The sequence below is a fragment of the Suncus etruscus genome, chromosome 15 (genome assembly GCF_024139225.1).
Source record: "Suncus etruscus isolate mSunEtr1 chromosome 15, mSunEtr1.pri.cur, whole genome shotgun sequence".
NCBI lineage: Eukaryota > Metazoa > Chordata > Mammalia > Eulipotyphla > Soricidae > Suncus > Suncus etruscus.
Window position 1 is genome coordinate 83,335,951 of NC_064862.1, and position 18,400 is coordinate 83,354,350.

General features: G+C 54.1%; 1 protein-coding gene across 2 annotated transcripts; it reads right to left on the bottom strand.

Moving 5' to 3' along the window:
- Positions 1 to 1,951: 1,951 nt before the first annotated feature.
- MBD3 (methyl-CpG binding domain protein 3) lies at positions 1,952 to 10,785 on the bottom strand. Of its 2 annotated transcripts, none has more exons than XM_049787941.1 (6): positions 10,671 to 10,785; positions 6,092 to 6,251; positions 5,748 to 5,885; positions 3,148 to 3,238; positions 2,869 to 3,046; positions 1,952 to 2,770 (listed from the first exon to the last, which is right to left on the bottom strand). In XM_049787941.1, exons 1-6 carry the CDS (start codon positions 10,682 to 10,684, stop codon positions 2,572 to 2,574), a joined length of 780 nt encoding a protein of 259 aa, XP_049643898.1. In that variant the 5' UTR covers positions 10,685 to 10,785; the 3' UTR covers positions 1,952 to 2,571. The 2 variants fall into 2 exon arrangements, with proteins under 2 accessions (XP_049643898.1, XP_049643897.1); XM_049787940.1 differs by having other exon boundaries at positions 10,575 to 10,719.
- Between the last annotated feature and the right edge of the window lie 7,615 nt (positions 10,786 to 18,400).

Sequence of the window (18,400 nt, forward strand, 5' to 3'; positions counted from 1 at the left end):
CCCTGAGCGTCAAATGGGTGTGGCCCAAAAACCAAAAGAAAAAAAAAAATGTGGCACAGCGGGAGGCGTTGGTAACTCACCTGGCAACAGGCCCAGACTGGCCATTGGGAGGACCAGGCATTGTGCAGCAATTTGGGCACTCGGGCTCAAAATTGCTAGCCATCACCTAGGCCCTAGGAAAGTGCCCTGTTTTTCATGTTTGTTTTTGGGCCATTCAGGGATTACTCCTGGCTCCTCACTCAGGAACATATGGAGTGCCAGGATCAAACTCAGGTTGGCCACGTGCAAGGCAAATGCCCTCCCTGCTGTACCACTGCTCCAGCTCCCAGGAACCCCACCTTTTCATAGCATGTATCTGCTCCTGCCAATTCCCTACCAGTTGATGGGATTGTGTGGCCAACCAATCAGGGTTCTGAGGAAGACAAGCTAGTGAAATGGGGTGGAGGCTGGCAAAGGGCATTGGCTCATGAAGTCACATTGCCTGACCAGATTTTTTCCCCCAAAGCCCAGGAGATTGGAAATGCAGAGATGGTCTGAGTAGGTTTGAGAAACAGGCTCCTTACAAAGGGGGAGGGGGGGTTTTCCCTCCACTACCTCTTGTTCCCTTTGTAGTTCTCAGACTATGCAGGCCAGGCATTGCCTTCTTCTTACTAGATGGTCATGGCAGAGATGACATTGGGCAGGGGCCAACCCAGGAGAACCCAGGGTTGGGTTCATTCCCAGCATGGCAGAGCAAAAAAGAGGATGCAGCAGCCCAGGTTCAAATACCAAGCAACCTACCGAGGTCCCTAAGTATCAGAACAAGGAGTAACCCCTGAAACTGCCAGGTATGGTCCCCAAAACAAATATAGCAAAAAACTAAAAACACACACGTAAACCAAATACACAAAGTCACAAGGGTTGTGGTTAGTCTCTTGGCCGTTTTTTGAGGGGTGAAGGGAATCGGCTCACTCTGAGGTGCTCAGGGAACTCAATTCAATGCTGGAGGATGGATCTGGGGTTTCCACATGCAAAACACCTTCCCCACTACACTTCCTGTCCAGCCTCTTCCAGTCTTTTAATTGGAACTGTTTAAAGGGGGTGTCCAGGGCCCCCATCAGCCCAGGTGCCAAATTTGACTGCTGTGCTTCACTCTGGTGACCAAGAGGAGATCAAAGGGCCCGAGTGGCGTTCTAGTTCTAGCCTGCTTCCCTAAAACCCACCCCATGGGGCTGGAGCGATAGCAGTGGGTAGGGCATTTGCTTTGCAGGTGGCTGACTGGGATTTGATCTCTGACATCCCGGACCACCAGGAGTAATTTCTGAGCTCAAAGCCAGGTGTCCCCACACCCACCAAAAATCCATCCCAGAACCATTCCTCCCCTGGGTGTCTGATTCCAGAACTGGGAGCACCTATGTGGTTTGGGAATACATGGTAACATGAGGCAACTGGCCCCAGCACCCTACTGCTGGAGTAGGTACCCCATCTCCCTCAGATCAACCCAAGGAGGGCTCCTGAGACCCTGGTCTATTAGGGGTCCATGCTGTGGGAATCAGTGGGGTGGGGACACCAAGCTCCCAGCCAGCCCTGACACAGCTCAGCGAGTGACTAGAACCTGAGTTTGGAGCCTGTTTTCCAAGGGTATGGACAACCCTAGAAATGCAGGACTAAATGGGGGTGGTATGCAAAGGCCAGGGGGAAACCCTTGTCTGGGGGGTCAGAATCAGGCCCACAGGTGTCCAGTCCATGGGGGTCACAGTCCCAATTCCGAGGTCTCAGGATCCCCTGTCCTGGAACAGCCCTGGGAAGTGCCTGAGTACTTTGGGGGAGAGGCTGCCCTGTCCCCACCTGTCTCCCCAGAACTTGGGAGAGAACTCGAAACCCACCTGGGTACCCCCCTTACTGACTGTGATGCTCACAGCACAGGGACCCCTGAAGCGCAGTTCCAGCCAACAGACTAGGGGCATCCCTGTTACAACAAACCACACACTCAGATGGCTTTATTCACGGGGGAGGGGACCCATCTGCTGCCACCGTACCCTAGCCAGGGGGTGCCAGGGTCCATGGCCACACATGGGGCCTTCATGAACTTGTGCTTGGACAGGACTTGGGGGCAGGGATGACACCACAGTCCCCCCATAGGGCAAGTGTCCAGGTGGGTGGGGGATAACCCAGGAGGGGAAGAGGCTCCTCCCCACTGTGGCATCACCCCAGGCCCAGCCTCCGGCACCCCCAGGAAAACAAACGGAGGCCACGGATGAGCCCCGCCAAGGCTGTGATCCGCCCCATCAGGGTGGAAGCTTCCAGAACTTGGGCAAGGCAGAGCTGCCATTCCCACACATTAGTGGGACCCTGGCTAATAGGGGTGTCGGACTATAGCTGCAGAGACTGCACAGGACCTGGGGGGCCCTCGGTGTCCAACTGTCTCTCGGTCCCCCTCACCCCCGGAGGCTCTGGACGCAGCAGGCGGGTTCCCCAGGGTCCAGGGCAACCCCACAGGAGCTTTGTGGGCAGGACTCAGGTGTCAGGGCAGAGCCCACCAGCCAATGTTCCCAAGTGCCTTGGAGAGGGGAAGCAGGCATCACCCGGGCTCTAGACACGCTCCAGGTCAGGGTCCTGGTCAGGCTCCTCTTCATCATCTTCATCATCATCCTCATCATCCTGGTCCCCGGGAGCCTTGTCGAGTGGTGTGTCGCCATCCCGGGCCAGCTCCTCCACGTGTGCCAGCATGTCTGCCATGAGTGCCTCCTCCAGCCGCTTCCGCACCTGCTGCACCAGCTCCTCCTGCTTCCTGCAGGTTGGAAGGAGTCAGGGGACTAGGGTCAGGGGTCCAGGCCGGGTCACAATCCCCTGTCTGCCCCTAACAGCCCACCCAGTGGCAGGCGGTACCGGATGTCCTCGTCGGTCACCATAAAGGCCTTGCAGAGTGGCTGTGCCGTGTTCAGCCACACGCCCGGGTTCTTCTCCACAGCAGCCGACAGCTGCCCGGTGATTGGGGCCGTGCTGGTGTGCAGGGCACTGGCGATGGCTGACAGCAGCGTCTCGTCCGTGCAGCCGGGGCCCACGCCTATGGGAAGCAACGTCAGCCTGGGCCACCAGTGGGTGTTCCCTGGCCCCTCATTGGCCTCCAACCCTTCAGGCCGTACCATCAGCTTAGGTGGTGCTCACCTTGCAGGCCCTTGGGGAGGTCCATGGTCTGCACCAGCTCCTCAGCGATATCGAAGGCATTGAGGCCACTCAGCTTTTTCTCCCAGAACAGCTACCGAACGACAGATAGACATATGGACACATGAGGACAGCAGGCACTACAGGTGACCAAAGGAGGTGGCTGAGCAGTCTCCCAGGCCCCCCATTTTTGGTTTCTGGGCCACACCTGGCAGTGCTCAGGGCTGACTCCGGTGGTGCTCAGGGGACCCTATGGAATGCTGGGTGCAAGGCAAGCGCCCTCCTGACTATGCTATCATAGGGTAGACCCCACCCCTGCTCTTTGACCACTCCCTTATTAAGCTGCACACAATGCGGGGGCCGGAGAGATAGCATGGAGGTAAGGCGTTTGCCTTTCATGCAGGAGGTCATCGGTTCGAATCCCGGCGTCCCATATGGTCCCCCGTGCCTGCCAGGAGCAATTTCTGAGCCTGGAGCCAGGAATAACCCCTGAGCACTGCCGGGTGTGACCCAAAAACCAGAAAAAAAAAAAAAAAAAAAAAAAAAAAAAGCTGCACACAATGCGGGATATCTCTAGCTTATAGTCTTGCAGGTATGCTCCCCATACTGAGGCATTGGGGTTCCCATCTCCAGACCAATGCCCACCATTGGGTCATCGTGGTCCATTTCCAGAAGCCAGGATTGTTTTGAAGGCCCCAAAACCCAGTTCTGACACAAGTGAGGTGTCCCAGACCACAGTGGGAGAAAGGCAGGATGAGCAACCCAGACTCTAGCCAAGTCACTTATCCCAGACAGCAGCTTGAGATCATGATCTGAGCTACCTTGTACCTGCTGGCCAGGTACCTGCTGTGTCCCACTGCATGAGTAATGAGGTCCAACACACTGCATGGTCCCAGCACACCACAAACAGCAACTAGATTGGGGCACCGCACCACCAGGGGTCACGGCTCAGCACCACCAAGTGTGCCCGTCCACCCCAACCAAACCCCCAAAAGGAGATCAGGGCTGGGGCTGGCTCCAAAGGCTGGTGTGAGACCCCAGGTGGGTGATGTACTGCATATGAAGATAACCAATAAATAAATTTGTTTAGCTAGAGAGCTGACAGTTCGAGGATAGTTGGCAAAGAAAGATGATCTAAGGACTATTTATTTGAATTACCTGGACAGTCATCAGCAAAAAAGCCTTGCTGGTGGAAGTTCAGGATTCACTCTTCTGTCTGCCTCTCTCCAGAGACTAAGCCTTTCCTTCCTCTTCCCTAAACACACCCCCTTTGAGATGTAAAGACCCACCTGGGATTGGTTAGCATTAGACAGGTACTTTTTATATGTGTGGTTTTTGGGCCACACCCGGCAGTGCACAGGGGTTACTCCTGGCTCTGCGCTCAGAAATCACTCTTGGCAGGCTTGGGGGACCGTATGGGTTGCCAAGATCGGAACCCAGATCAACACCCTACTGCTGGGCTATCTCTTCAGTGATGGGGAGTACCTACATAGGTACTCTTTTTTTTTTGTTTTTGTGTCACACCCGGCAGCGCTCAGGAGTCACTCCTGGCTCTACGCTCAGGAATTGCCCCTGGCAGGCACAAGAGACCATATGAGATGCCGGGATTCGAACCACCGTCCTTCTGGACGCAAGGCAAACGCCTTACCTCCATGCTATCTCTCTGGCCCCTAGATAGGTATTCTTATCTGTTAGCAACCTCCCATGTTGAATGACACTGAACAATAAATATCATACATGGAGGACAGCTGGGATGCCCAATGCTTTTTTCTCTTCTATGTTTTCTTTCCTTAAGTCTCATGGCCCCTGCTTCAAGCCCATTCACCTGGGGCTGGGCTCTGGCACTCAGGTTTACACACCTGGCCCTGTTTCCCCTGAACTTGGTTGAGAGCAGCCCTCAGCACCACCAGGAATGGCCTTACCCCACATAGAAGCAAAACCACACCTGGATGGGGGCCAGAGTGATAGCACAGTGTAGGGTGTTTGCCTTGTATACAGCCGACCTGGGACCTAGCCAGATTGATCCCAGGCATCCCATATGGTCTCCGAGCCTGGCAGGAGCGATTTTTGAGCACCGAGCCAGGAGTAACCCAGAGTGCCGCTGGGTGTGGCCCCCAAACCAAAATCAAAAAGAAATAAAAAATGACACATGGAGGTGCTCGGGTTATTCCCAGCTCTGGGATCATTCCTAGGGGATATGTGGGAGCCCTGTGGAATGTGGGGATAAAACCCGGATTGCGGGCCGGGTGGTGGCGCAAGAGGTAAGGTGCCTGCCTTGCCTGCGCTAGCCTTGGACGGACCTCGGTTCGATCCCCCGGCGTCCCATATGGTCCCCCAAGCCAGGAGCAACTTCTGAGCGCATAGCCAGGAGTAACCCCTGAGCGTCAACGGGTGTGGCCCAAAAACCAAAACCAAAACCAAAACCAAAACAAAAAAAAAAAACCCGGATTGCCATATGCACGGCAAGTACTGTTCCCCACAGTACTATGCTCCGGCCTCAGAACCCTGATCTTGGTCAAGACCTGGCCACGTTGCTGAAGCAGCGGATGCAGAGGGGTGACCTGAGTGACCTGATCCCACCTCACCCCTACTGCGGGGCTCACCTGCCGAGGCTGCTCCACGGCCTTCTGGGGGTCGCTCTTCACCTTGTTGCTGGGATGGTTGGTGATCTTGGTCACCGGCTGCTTGAAGATGGAGGCCGTCTGCCGGACGGGCAGCGCCGTGTTCAGGTCGGGCTTGCCCTGGGGATGCACACGCTGGTGCCCGGCCGCCAACTGTCCCGGCCACTGGCCCCAAAACCCACCCACCCACACAAAACCCACACACTGCCCTGAACCCCAGGACCCACCCAGGCACAGGGGCGCAGGGGGAGCGGGAAGAGCCTAGGAACAACACGTGGGGGAGCCTCCCCAGCATCCCCATCTCCAATCTGGGGGTGTGGGCGGACCTTGAGCTGGTTGGCCGAGTCGTAGCGCACGCGTTGGCGGCTCTTGTTCACTTTGCTCATGAGCATCTTGCCAGTGCGGAAGTCGAAGGTGCTGAGGTCCATGGAGCCGCCCAGGTAGCGTGCCAGCTGCGGTTTGCTCCGGAACTTCTTCCCGCTCGGGCTGCGCAAACAGCAGCTCAGGGGCTGGCAGGGCCCGCAGGCCCCGCACCTGCCCCGTCCCCACAGGAGGGCCTGCCTCCCCCTACTCACACCTAACCCCCCCCCCCACGAAGCTTCCAGAAAGAGAAGGGGACAATGCTCTTGAGAAAATGGGCCAGAGTCAAAGCACAGCTGGTGGCCAGGAACCCCTCTGGCATCCCTCATGGTGCCTCGAGCATTGCTGCATGAGGCCCCAAAACAAAAAAGGATCAGGGGCTTGTCCTGCAGGTGAATGCTCATTGGTTCACCCCAGTCCCAAGCATCCTCAAAATCAAACCACACATGTCCCCGCATCCCGGACCCTGGTGGCCATGAAGGGACAACCTAGGAACCAGAGTATAGCAACAAGGCAGGATCTCAGGGATTGAAGTCCAAAACAGGCCCCTTTGGGGACAGGAAAGGGGTACACGGGATGTTACTAAAGATGGGCCTTGCTTTGAAGGGAAGGAACATCCTAGAATGAACAGGGAAAGGCTCAGTTACCAACGGGGATCAATGTGGTAGGGTGTCCAGGGATCAGTTCAAGCCTACACAGACCCAGGAACCATCTTTATTTGATTGGGTCCCACATGGTCCTCCAGTTTGACTAGGGTTCCCCCCAGTATGAGCACAGCAATGGTGATTGACCAGGGTCAGTGGTGAGCAAGGCAAGCCTTTAACCCCACACTCTGGTCCAGGAGGGAAACCAAAAGAGGCTGGGGAACATCCCAGGTGCCACGCACCCCCAGAACGGTTGGGACTGGACAAGAAGCAGCTGGGTAACTGGGAAGGATGGGATAGATGGGATAGATGGAAGGGGAGGCAAGGGATTGAGGGTAGGTTTTAGGTGTTTCTGGGGTTAAGCCTATAGCACCCAGCCCAGGCCTTGGGCCTCAAGGCAGAGCTTTCCCTGAACTCTAGCCTCAGCCCAGGGCCAAATTTCTTCAGGGGATGTGGTGTGAAGAATTTTGGGGGGAAATAAAAAGTATGGGGAGACCATAGGTAAAGAGCGGGAAGGATGCTGGCCTAGCTGGTGGAAACCCAACTTCGATCATGGCATGCCATGGGGTCCCCAAAGCCCTGCCAGGAGGGATCTCTGACCACCACCAGGCGCTGCCCAAAACAAAACAAAGAAATTTCAAAATAAAAACTCTTGAGGGGCCAGAGAGATAGCATAGCCTTGCAAGCAGCTGACCCAGGACCTAAGGTGGTTGGTTCGAATCCCGGCATCCCATATGGTCCCCTGTGCCTGCCAGGAGCTATTTCTGAATAGACAGCCAGGAGTAACCCCTGAGCGCTGCTGGGTGTGGCCCAAAAAACAAACAAACAAAAAAAATGTCTGCATGTGGCAGACCAAGGAGGAACCTGGGTTTGATTCCTGACATCCCATATGGTCCTCTAAGCCTGCCAGGAGCAATTTCTGAGTGCAAAGCCCTTGAGTGCCGCTGGGTATGGCCCCAAAACCAAAAAAAAAAACAAACCCAAAAATTAGAAAAAAAGGGACTGAGAGCAGATCAGTATTACAAGTGCTTGCTTGGCATGCAGCCCACCTCTGTGTGAACGTCATGGCCAGGGGTCACTCCAGAGCATAGAACCAAGAGCAGAGTGGAGAACTGCTGGGTGGGACCCCAACCCAAATAGAAGCAGCACAGGGAAATCGTTTGAAACTGCCAGAGTACTTTGCATGCAAGAAACCCAGGTTCTAGCTGCAAAAATTAGCCTCCCTTAACTGAACTAAAAAAAAAACACTCGGGAGCAGGCTGCTGTACAATCCAGGAAGCAGTCAAACACAGGTAATCCCAGGGTTTGAGAAGACTGTACCAATATCCCCAAAATGGGCTCAGGACATTGTAAGAATAGCAGAGTGGTAAGGCATTTGCCCTGCACGCATCCAAGCCAGGACAGACGGTGTGGTTCGAATCCCAGCATCCATGTGGTCCCCAGAAGCCTGCCAGGAGTAATCCCTGAGCGCTGCTGGGTATGACCCCAAAACAAAACAAAACAAAAAAAAAAAAGAGAGAACATTGTAAGATTTTGTTTTTGTTTTGCTTTGGGAGCACAAGCGGTAGTGCTCAGGGGACATTGTGGTCAGCCACATGCAAGCACTTTTAACCACTAGAACTCTCTCCAGCCCCAAAGTTGTAACTTTTAAACAAACACCAAATAGAGGGGCCAGGAGCCTTATACAGAGAGTAAGGTGTTTGCCTTCCAAGAGGTCAACCTGGGTTTGATCTCATCTACCAGACCCTCAGCCAGGAGTCAGCTCCCAGCCAGCTCTGCCAGGTGTGGACCACCCCTATCAAAAAATGCCTAACGGGCTGGAGAGATAGCACGGAGGTAAGGTGTTTGCCTTCCATGCGGAAGGTCATTGGTTTGAATCCCGGCATCCCTTATGGTCCCTGAGCCTACCAAAATGATTTCTGAGCATGGAGTCAGGAGTAACCCCTGAGTATGACCCAAAACCAAAAATAAACAAAAAAAGACAGATAGGGCAAGCAGGGAATACGCTGGCCTTGCACGTGGCCAACCTGGGTTCAATCTCTGGCATTTCATATTGTCTCTTCTGAGCCCACCAGGAACGATCCCTGGGCAGTAGAGCCAGAAATAACTCCTGTGCACTGCCAGGTTATGACCCAAAAATAAAACAAGACAAAATCAGTTAACACAGCTAGAGTGGAAGACGCCTGCCTTGCACATGGCTGACACAGATCTGGGTTCGATCTTCAGCACCCAGTAGGGTCTCCCAGGTGTCACTCAGGAATGATTCCTGAGCAGCAGTAAGAAATAACTCTGGAGCACCAACGAGTGTAGCCCCGAAACCAAAATCCAAAAACAAACAACAAAAAAAAACCACCAAGTGAGTATAAGGCCGTGAGAATGTGGGGGTGTACATGGGATCTAATAGGCAACCGACTTCTGTGCACATGAGGGGAGGAAACTGTTCTAGCCCAGAACCCACAGCGGTTGTCACACTGGTTTAGGGCAAGCGCCGGGCTCTGGTTTGTGGGGTGCATTTGGGTTGAATAACCCAGAGCTTCACCGTGGAAGGAGCTTTATAACACTATACACCCCAGGTGCTGCCCCGACCCGACTCCCAGAACCCCAACCCACCTTCACACACTATGTGACCATAGGTAGGTCTTGCTCAACAGAACCTGCTGGCTGGTGAAGGTCAGTGGACCAGGCTCCCTGCCCTGGTCCCCAATACCTATGCCAAAGCCCCCTCAGGCAACCAGGCTATAGGGGGCCTCCAGGAGCCAGAGATATATTCCCCAAGGCTGACCTGCAGGTGCAGGAGCCGCCTCTAATTTCTGGGTTTCCTAAGAGCAAAGAGGTCTCACACCTAGGCCTTAGGGGTATCTAGTCAAGTGCCCGCCAGCTGGGGGCTCTCCTCCCCATGGCCCTAAAACCAGGACACCACAGCGACGGATGCAGTCAACACTTCTCTAAAACGGGGAAGGAAGCTGGACACAGGCTAGAAAAGAAAATCTAGCCAGGTTGGATCCCTGCCACCCCAAGGGGTCGGTTTCCCTGAACCCCACCAAGGTGTGAGCGCAGAGCCTGGAGTGAATTCTGAGCACCGCCAGTTGCGGTTCAAACAAAATCAAAAAATAAACAGAGATGGCCCGGGGTGCAGTCGGCCCCCCAAAACACACAGCTCAACATTCTACAGGTGTCCCCAGAACACAAGGGGTGGGTAGGGGAGCAGGAGACAGCGGCGGCTTCAACCCAAGCAACCCCCCCGCGGGCCAGAAGACAAAGGCCAATGGCGAGAGCCCGGCCCTGCTTTGTAGCTCCGAGGGGGGAACCCCAACAGCCGGTCAAGGCCAGCCACTGGGGGGGGGGGGGAAGGCATGAGAGCCGCTGCCGCTGCCGCTGCAAGGGACGGACCCTTTGAGCCACCTGCAACCCCCCCCCCCCCAGGGAAATCCCTCTAGCCTGGGAGCAAAGCCCGCCCCGACTCCCCGAAACCTCCCGCCCCCGCCTCCCAGCAGTCCCGAGCCGGCGCGGGGCGCCCCTTGCACAAAGGCTGCAGCTGCTGCTGGCTGCTGGGGCCGGGAGGCGCCACGCGGCCGGCCAGCAGGCGCGCGCGCCCGCGGAGGGAGCCACGCGCACGCGCACCGGGCTGAGAGCCGCGAGAACGCGCTCGCTCGCTCACGCGCTCGCACGGCGCAGGCGCAGGCGCCGGTCCCGGAGCGCCGCGGCCCGCTCGCCTCGCCTCGCCTCGCCTGGGGGCGCCCGGGCCGCCGCGGAGGCCGCTGGGAGGCGCCCGTTGAGGCCCTGCCCGGCCGGCACGTTCATTCACCTATAGTAAAAGACATCCCTGTGGCCGGCCGACAGCCCCGACCTTCTGGGCACTTCTTCCCTCTCCCAGCCCTGCGGGAGCGCCGGGCACTCCCACCTCTTCCGCTCCATCGCGCCCGGCTCCACAGCCCGCCGCGCCGCGCCGCGCCGCCGCCGCCGCCGCCGCGCGGACCCCCGCTCGCCGCCGCCGCCGCCTCAGTCGCCGCCTCAGCCGCCGCCGCCGCCGCCGCCACTCGCCGCGGCTGTTCCGGCCCCGGGCCCCCGCCCTCCGCCCCCCACCGGCCGCGCGCCCGCCCGCCCGCTTTGCCGCCCTCCCGGCCCCCTCCCCGCGCTCGCCAGCCCCCGCTTGGGGGGCCGCTCCGCCCACCCGCCCGCGCGCGCGGGGCCCCGACTGCGCAGGCGCCGCGCCCGCCCCGCCCACGCGCCCGCGACGGCCAATAGGGACGCGGCGGGGGCGGGGCCTGGCGCGCGCGTGCGTCCTGCGGCGTGAAGGCGGGGCGAGGGAGGGGCGGGGCCACGTGGGGCGCTCTGCGGCCAGGGTCCCGGTTCTAAAATAGAAATAAATATGGGGTCGGCGAGGTGGCGCTCTTAGAGGTAAGGTGTCTGCCTTGCAAGCGCTAGCTAAGGAAAGATCGCGACCGCGGTTCGATCCCCCGGCGTCCCATATGCTCCCCCCAAGCCAGGGGCAATTTCTGAGCATCAAACGGGGGTGGCCCAAAAAACCAACCAATAAATAAATAAATAAATAAATAAAATAGATTGGGGGGCCGGAGAGATAGCATGGAGGGAGGGCGTTTGCCTTGCATGCGTAGAGCCAGGAGGAACCCCTGAGCGCTGCCCCACTCACTGGCCCCAGGGTGGTATTCTTTACATGACTGAAACCCAACTACAATCATATTTGTAATTAAGGTGTTTAAATAAAGATAATAAAAAGGCAATAAATAAAATAATTTTGTTTTGTTTTGGTTTGGTTTTTGGGTTAAACCCGCTCTGGGGTTACTCTTGTCTCTGTGCTCAAAAATAGCTCCTGAGGGGCTGGAAAGATAGCACCTAGGTAGGACGTTTGCCTTGCATGCAGAAGGATGGTGGTTAGAATCCCGGCATCCCATATGGTCCCCCAAGCCTGCCAGGAGCGATTTCTGAGTGCAGAGCCAGGAGGAACCCCTAAGCGTTGCTGGGTGTGACCCCAAAACCAAAAAAATAAAAAATAAAAGTTTTGTTTTGAGTTTGGGTCTTACCTGGCGCAGCTCTGGGTTTACTCCTGGCGCTGCACTCAGAACTCCCACTCCTTACGGTGCTCGGGGGACTCTGGGGGGACTCTGGGATTCCGGAGGTCGAACCTTGAGCAGCCTTGTGCCAAGCCGATGTCATCCCCGCTGTCTTATAGCTCTGGCTCCCAGTCGTTTGTTTTCGATTTCGATTTATTTTGGGCCACACCTCACAGTGCTCAGGGATTACTCCTGGCGGCTGGGAGTGCCCAATCTAGTGCCCTCTCCTCTGACCCCAATCTCTTCCTTTTTCTTTTTTTTCTTTTTTCCTTTTTGTTGTTGTTGTTGTTTTCTTTTTGGTTCACACCCGACAGCGCTCAGGGGTTACTCCTGGCTCTACCCTCAGAGAATATAGAAATTGCTCCTGGCAGGCTGGGGGGGGGGGGGAACACCATATGGGATGCCGGGATTTGAACCATCCTTCTGCATGCAAGGCAAATGTTCTATCTCCATGCTATCTCTCCGGCCCCCCAGTCTTAGTATTTAAGAGTTATTTTGGGGGAGGCTGGAACAATGGCAGTAGGGAGCTTGCCTTGCACACCCTAACCTAGGATGGATTGTGGTTCAATCCCCTGGAGTCCCATATGGTCCCCCTAGCCAGAGGTGATTTATATTTTTTATTTTGTTTTTTGGGCCACACCCAGCGGTGCTCAAGGGTTACTCCTGGCTATCTACTAAGAAATCGCTCCTGGCAGGCACGGTGTCCTGTGTCAGCTGCTTTCAAGGCAAACGCCCTACCACTGTGCTATCTCTCTGGCTCCATCCAGGAGCGTTTTCTGAGCGCATAGCCAAGAGTTAACCCCTAAGCGTTACCGGGTGTGGCCCCCACAAAAAAAAAAACAAAAAACAAAAACGAAATTTTGGGAAGCCATACCCAATGGTGTTCAGGGATCCCTCCTGGTGGGCTCCGGAACATTTGGGGTGCCTGGGGCCAAGCCCAGTGGTCTGTAAGGCACATGCTGTCCCCCGCTGTGCTCTCTCCCACTGGGCCTACAGTCATTGCTAAAGCACATCAGGGCAAAAGCACAGCGGGGAGGGCATTTGCCTGGCACGCGGCCGACCTAGGTTTGATCACTGACATCCAGATGGTCCCTTGAGCACCATCAGGAATGACCCCTGACTGTGACCCCAAAATACATACATAATACATACATACATACATACATATGTACATACATATATAAATAAATGGTCCTTGCACCTTCACGGCTCACTATGATTGGATATCGGACTCCCTGAGCCAGGTGACCTCGGTGACCTGAGGGACCTGAGCGATAGCACAGCCATAGGGAGTTTGACTTGCTTTGCCGACCCAGGATAAACTAGGTTTGATCCCCAGTATCTGCTGGGAGCGATTTCTGACCGCAGAACCAGGAGTAACCTGATGAGCATCGTTGGGAGTGGCACAAAAACAAAAACCAAACAAAAGTTGGGACCAGAGCTATCGAGCTATAGTATCCAGTTGAGGGTGCTTGCTTTGCATTCAGCCAACCTGGGTTTAACCTCTACCACTCTGTATCACTCTGTATGGTCTCTTGAGCACTCCCAGAGTGCAGACCTAGGAGTAAGTCCCAGGACTGGAGCACAGCAGTAGGGTATTTGCCTCCCATGCGGACAAAAAAGGATGGACCCAGGTTCGATTCCAAGCATCCCATATGGTCCCCTGGAGCCTGCCAGGAGCAATTTCTGAGTGCATAGTCAGAAGTAACCTCTGAGTGCCACCGGGTGTGACACCCCCCCCCAAATAACGCAGCAGTAGGGTGTTTGTCCTGCAGGCTGCTGACCCAGGACAGACCTGGGTTCGATCCCTGGCATCCCATATGGTCCCCCAAGCCAGGAGTGATTACTGAGCGCCTAGCCAGGAGTAACCCCTGAGCGTCACCGGGCGTGACCCCCCCCAAAAAAAAGAGTAAGTCCCTAGCACCTTTGGGTATGACCTATAGGCTGAAAAAGCAGTAAATTACATGAAAAATAAGTGGGGTCAAAGAGATAATAAGGAGGGTAAGATAAGACGCTTGCCTTGCTGGCAGTCCACCTTGATTCAGTCCCCAGCCTGCTAGGATAGTCCCTAAACCCTACAGTGTAGCCCCAACCCTCCCCCCCAATAAATGAAAGCAATTACTGTCTTGGTTTTTTGTTGTTGTTGTTGTTTGTTTTTGGGTCACACCCAGCAGTGCTCAGGGGTTACTCCTGGCTCTAAGCTCAAAAATTGCCCCTGGCAGGCTCAGGGGACCATATGGGATGCTGGGATTTGAACCATTGTCTTTCTGCATGCAAGGCAAACACCCTACCTCCATGCTATCTCTTCGGCCCACTACTATCTTTTTCTCAGGGGTTACTCCTGGCTGTCTGCTCAGAAATAGCTCCTGGCAGGCACGGGGGGGGGGGGGGGGGTTACCATATGGGACACCGAGATTTGAATCAACCACCTTTGGTCCTGGATTGGCTGCTTGCAAGGCAAACGCCGCTGTGCTATCTCTCCGGGCCCTACTATCTTGTTTTTAAAAAATGTTTTGGTTTGGGGGCCACACCTGGCAATACTCAAAGGTTACTGCAGTGCTTAGGGGACCATATGGGGTGCTGGGGATCAGACCCAGGTCGGCAAGCATCTGGAATCCACTGTATTCTCCAGCCCCAACCTTCCCTTTATTTAGTTTGGTTCTCCCTCCAGGCTGACACAGGATTCAAGCTTTTTTTTTTTTTTTTTTTGGTTTTTGGGCCACACCCGGCAGTGCTCAGGAGTTACTCCTGGCTGTCTGCTCAGAAACAGCTCCTGGCAGGCACGGGGGACCATATGGGACACCGGGATTCGAACCAACCACCCTAGGTCCTGGATCGGCTGCTTGTGAGGCAAACGCCGCTGTGCTATCTCTCGCCGCTGTGCTATCTCTCCGGGCCCAGGATTCAAGCTTTCATATTTGCTGTTCTATATCTTTTATTTTTCATAAATATTAGGTATTTATTTATTTATTTATTTATTTTGGTTTTTGGGTCACACCCATCGCTCAGGGGTTACTCCTGGCTCTATGCTCAGAAATCGCCCCTGGCAGGCACAGGGGACCATATAGGATGCCAGAGTGAACCACTGTCCTTCTGCATGAAAGGCAAACGCCTTACCTCCATGCTGTCTCTCCGGTCCCCTTAATAATTTTTTTTTTGTTTGTTTTTTTGGGCCACACCTGGCGATGCTCAGGGGTTACTCTTGGCTGTCTGCTCAGAAACAGCTCCTGGCAGGCACGGGGGACCATATGGGACACCGGGATTCGAACCAACCACCCTAGGTCCTGGATCGGCTGCTTGTGAGGCAAACGCCGCTGTGCTATCTCTCCGGGCCCCCCTTAATAATTTTTATTGTTACTATTACCAACTTCATATAAAATGTTCGAGTAGTCAAAGAATAATTCTGGAGGTAAAATTGCACACTAAACTTTGTGTATGAATTAAATAACATTATTATTATTGTTATTGTTGTTATTGTTGGTTGGTGGGCTGCACCTGGCAGTGACGGGGGTTACTCCTGGCTCTGCTCAGAAATTGCTCCTGGCAGGATCAGAGACCATATAGGATACAAGGGAGGGATCTAACTTGGGTCAGCCATGCTGTTCTATCTCTGACCCCAAGCACACCTTTAAATTAATTTATGGTCCACTTTATTTTGGGGTCACACTCAGCTGCTCTTAGGGTATCCTCCTGGCTCTGTCCTGAGGGGTCATTCCTGGAGGTGCTTGAGGACCATATGAGGTGCTGGGGATCAACCCAGGTCACCTGCATGCAAGGGAAAACCTTAACAGTTTTACTCTCTGCCTTACTTAGGATCCATAATTATTTATTTTGGTGGAGGGCCACACCCAGCAGCACTCAGGGGTTACTCCTGGCTCTGTGCTCAGAAATCGCTCCTGACAGGCTGAAAGGACCATATGGGATGCCAAGAATTGAAAACGAGTTCGCCCTGGGTTGGCAGTGTGCAAGGCAAACGCCCTACCACGGTGCTATCACTCTGGCCCCAAGATCTACTTTAAATTAAGGCTTGAGGGGCTGGCGAGGTGGCACTAGAGGCAAGGTGCCTTGCAAGTGCTAGCCAAGGAAGGACCGCGGTTTGATCCCTCAGTGTCCCATGTGATCCCCCAAGCCAGGAGCGTTTTCTGAGTACCTAGCCAGAAGTAACCCCTGAACGTTGCCAGGTGTGTCTCCAAAACAAAAAAGGAAGGAAGGAAGGAAGGAAGGAAGGAAGGAAGGAAGGAAGGAAGGAAGGAAGGAAGGAAGGAAGGAAGGAAGGAAGGAAGGAAGGAACTAAGTAGTAATATTTTAGACCTTGTGTGCCATTTGGTTTCTGTTACAACTATTCCTGTCTGTCACTTAATAAAAGAGTTCACTGACGTAAAAAAAAAAAAAAAAAAAAAAAGCGCTTTCCCCGCTGTGCTATATCTCTGGCTAATGGTCCTTGATGTCAAAAGCTTTTCCAAGAAATTTGCCCTTTTTCTTCCCCCGAGATAAACAAAACTTAGATCTCTGGGTCTAGGAAAAGCTGGGCTTGTAGTTTGGGCAAGTGCCCTGTGTGGGAAAAGCAGCCCAGTGGCTTTCTCTTGGATTTGAGAAGTTGGGAGAAATCTTAAAAGTTTTGATTATTGGGCCACCCTGGTGGAGCTCAGGACTTATTCCTGGCTCTCTGGTAAGGGAAAAATACTGGCAGGGATTGGGAGGACCAGAAGATTGAAGCTGGGTCTGCAGCGTACAAGGCAAATAAATGCTCTACCCATAAATTCTCTCTGTCCCTCTTTTTTTTTTTATTTCTGGGTCAGACACGGTGATGCTCAGGGGTTTCTCCTGGCCCTGTGCTCAGAAATCTCTCCTGGCTTGGTGGCTTGGGGGACCCTATGGAACGCCAGGGGATACGCCCTGCTGCTTGTGCCACCACTCCAGGCCCTCACCCCCACCCTTATTTTTTGTTTCTGGGCCATACCCGATGGTGCTCAGAAATTACTCCCAGCTCTGCTCTCAGAAATCCTGGCAGGCTCTGATTGAACCTGGGTCTCGTGTGCAAGGCAAACACCCTACCTTTTATGCTATCACTTTGGCCCCATGTTTCCCCTTTTTATTTTTTCCCCTCCCCTGTTCTCCCTTTTTGTTTGTTTGTTTGTTTTTTTGGGCCACACCTGGCGGTGCTCAGGGGTTACTCCTGGCTGTCTGCTCAGAAATAGCTCCTGGCAGGCATGGGGGACCATATGGGACACCGGGATTCAAACCAACCACCTTTGTCCTGGATCGGCTGCTTGCAAGGCAAACACCGCTGTGCTCTCTCTGGGCCCACCCTGTTCTCCCTTTTAAATATGTTTATTAACATTCATTGTGAAATGGCTAAGTTACTCATGTTTGGGTTTCAGGTAGAGATTTTCAAAGTTTCAACACCGACCCCTTCATCAAAGTCTGTTTTCCTCCATCAATATACCGCCTCCCTCAGTCTGCTTTTACTTTTCTTTGAGGTTTTTTTGCACCGTGGATTCGTTTTTGCTCACAGGGTTTCGTACATACTTTACCATCTCTCCCATCTCCTCCTCTGGGTTCAGCACTTCCTTCTACCACAGTTTGTTTCCAACCAAATTTCCAGTTCTCATGTTCTTGGTTTCCACTGACTTTGGGGACTTGTGAGTCCTCCATCCTGTCTTTGAATAGCTCGCATGAGAGCTCATTCTCTGTGGATCTCTCACACTTCACTCAGCATCATCTCCCCACATAGCTGCATGACTGGAGTCATTTCCCATCATGTGTATGTACCAGAGCTTTGTCTAGTCATTTTATTCTTTCTCTGCCTGCCCCTTAAGAACATTTCTATTTTTTTTGGGGGTGGGGGGCACACCCGGCAGTGCTCAGGGGTTACTCCTGGCTGTCTGCTCAAAAATAGCTCCTGGCAGGCACGGGGGACCATATGGGACACCGGGATTCGAACCAACCGCCTTTGGTCCTGGATCGGCTGCTTGCAAGGCAAACGCCGCTGTGCTGTGCTATCTCTCCGGGCCCAAGAACATTTCTATTTTTTTTTTTTTGTGGTTTTTGGGTCACACCCGGCAGTGCTCAGGGGTTATTCCTGGCTCCAGGCTCAGAAATTGCTCCTGGCAGGCACGGGGGACCATATGGGCTGCCGGGATTCGAACCGATGACCTCCTGCATGAAAGGCAAATGCCTTACCTCCATGCTATCTCTCCGGCCCCCATCTATTTTTATTTATTTACTCAGGAATCACTCCTGGCAGTGTGAGGAGGGATCCTTGGAGATACACGTTTAAACCTGGGTCAGCCATGAGCAAAGCAAATGCCCTTCTACTGTTTTTTTTGTTTGCTTGTTCGTTTTGTTTTTGGGCCACACCTGGTGACGCTCAGGGATTACTCCTGGCTATGAGCTCAGAAATTGCTCCTGGCTTGGGGGACCATATGGGATGCTGGGGGATCGAACCATGGTCCGTCCTAGGCTAGTGTATGCAAGACGCCTTCTGGCCTGTGCCACCGCTCTGGCCCCTGTACTATAGTTTTGATCCCACCTTTTGTTTTTAATTCTAGGCCACACC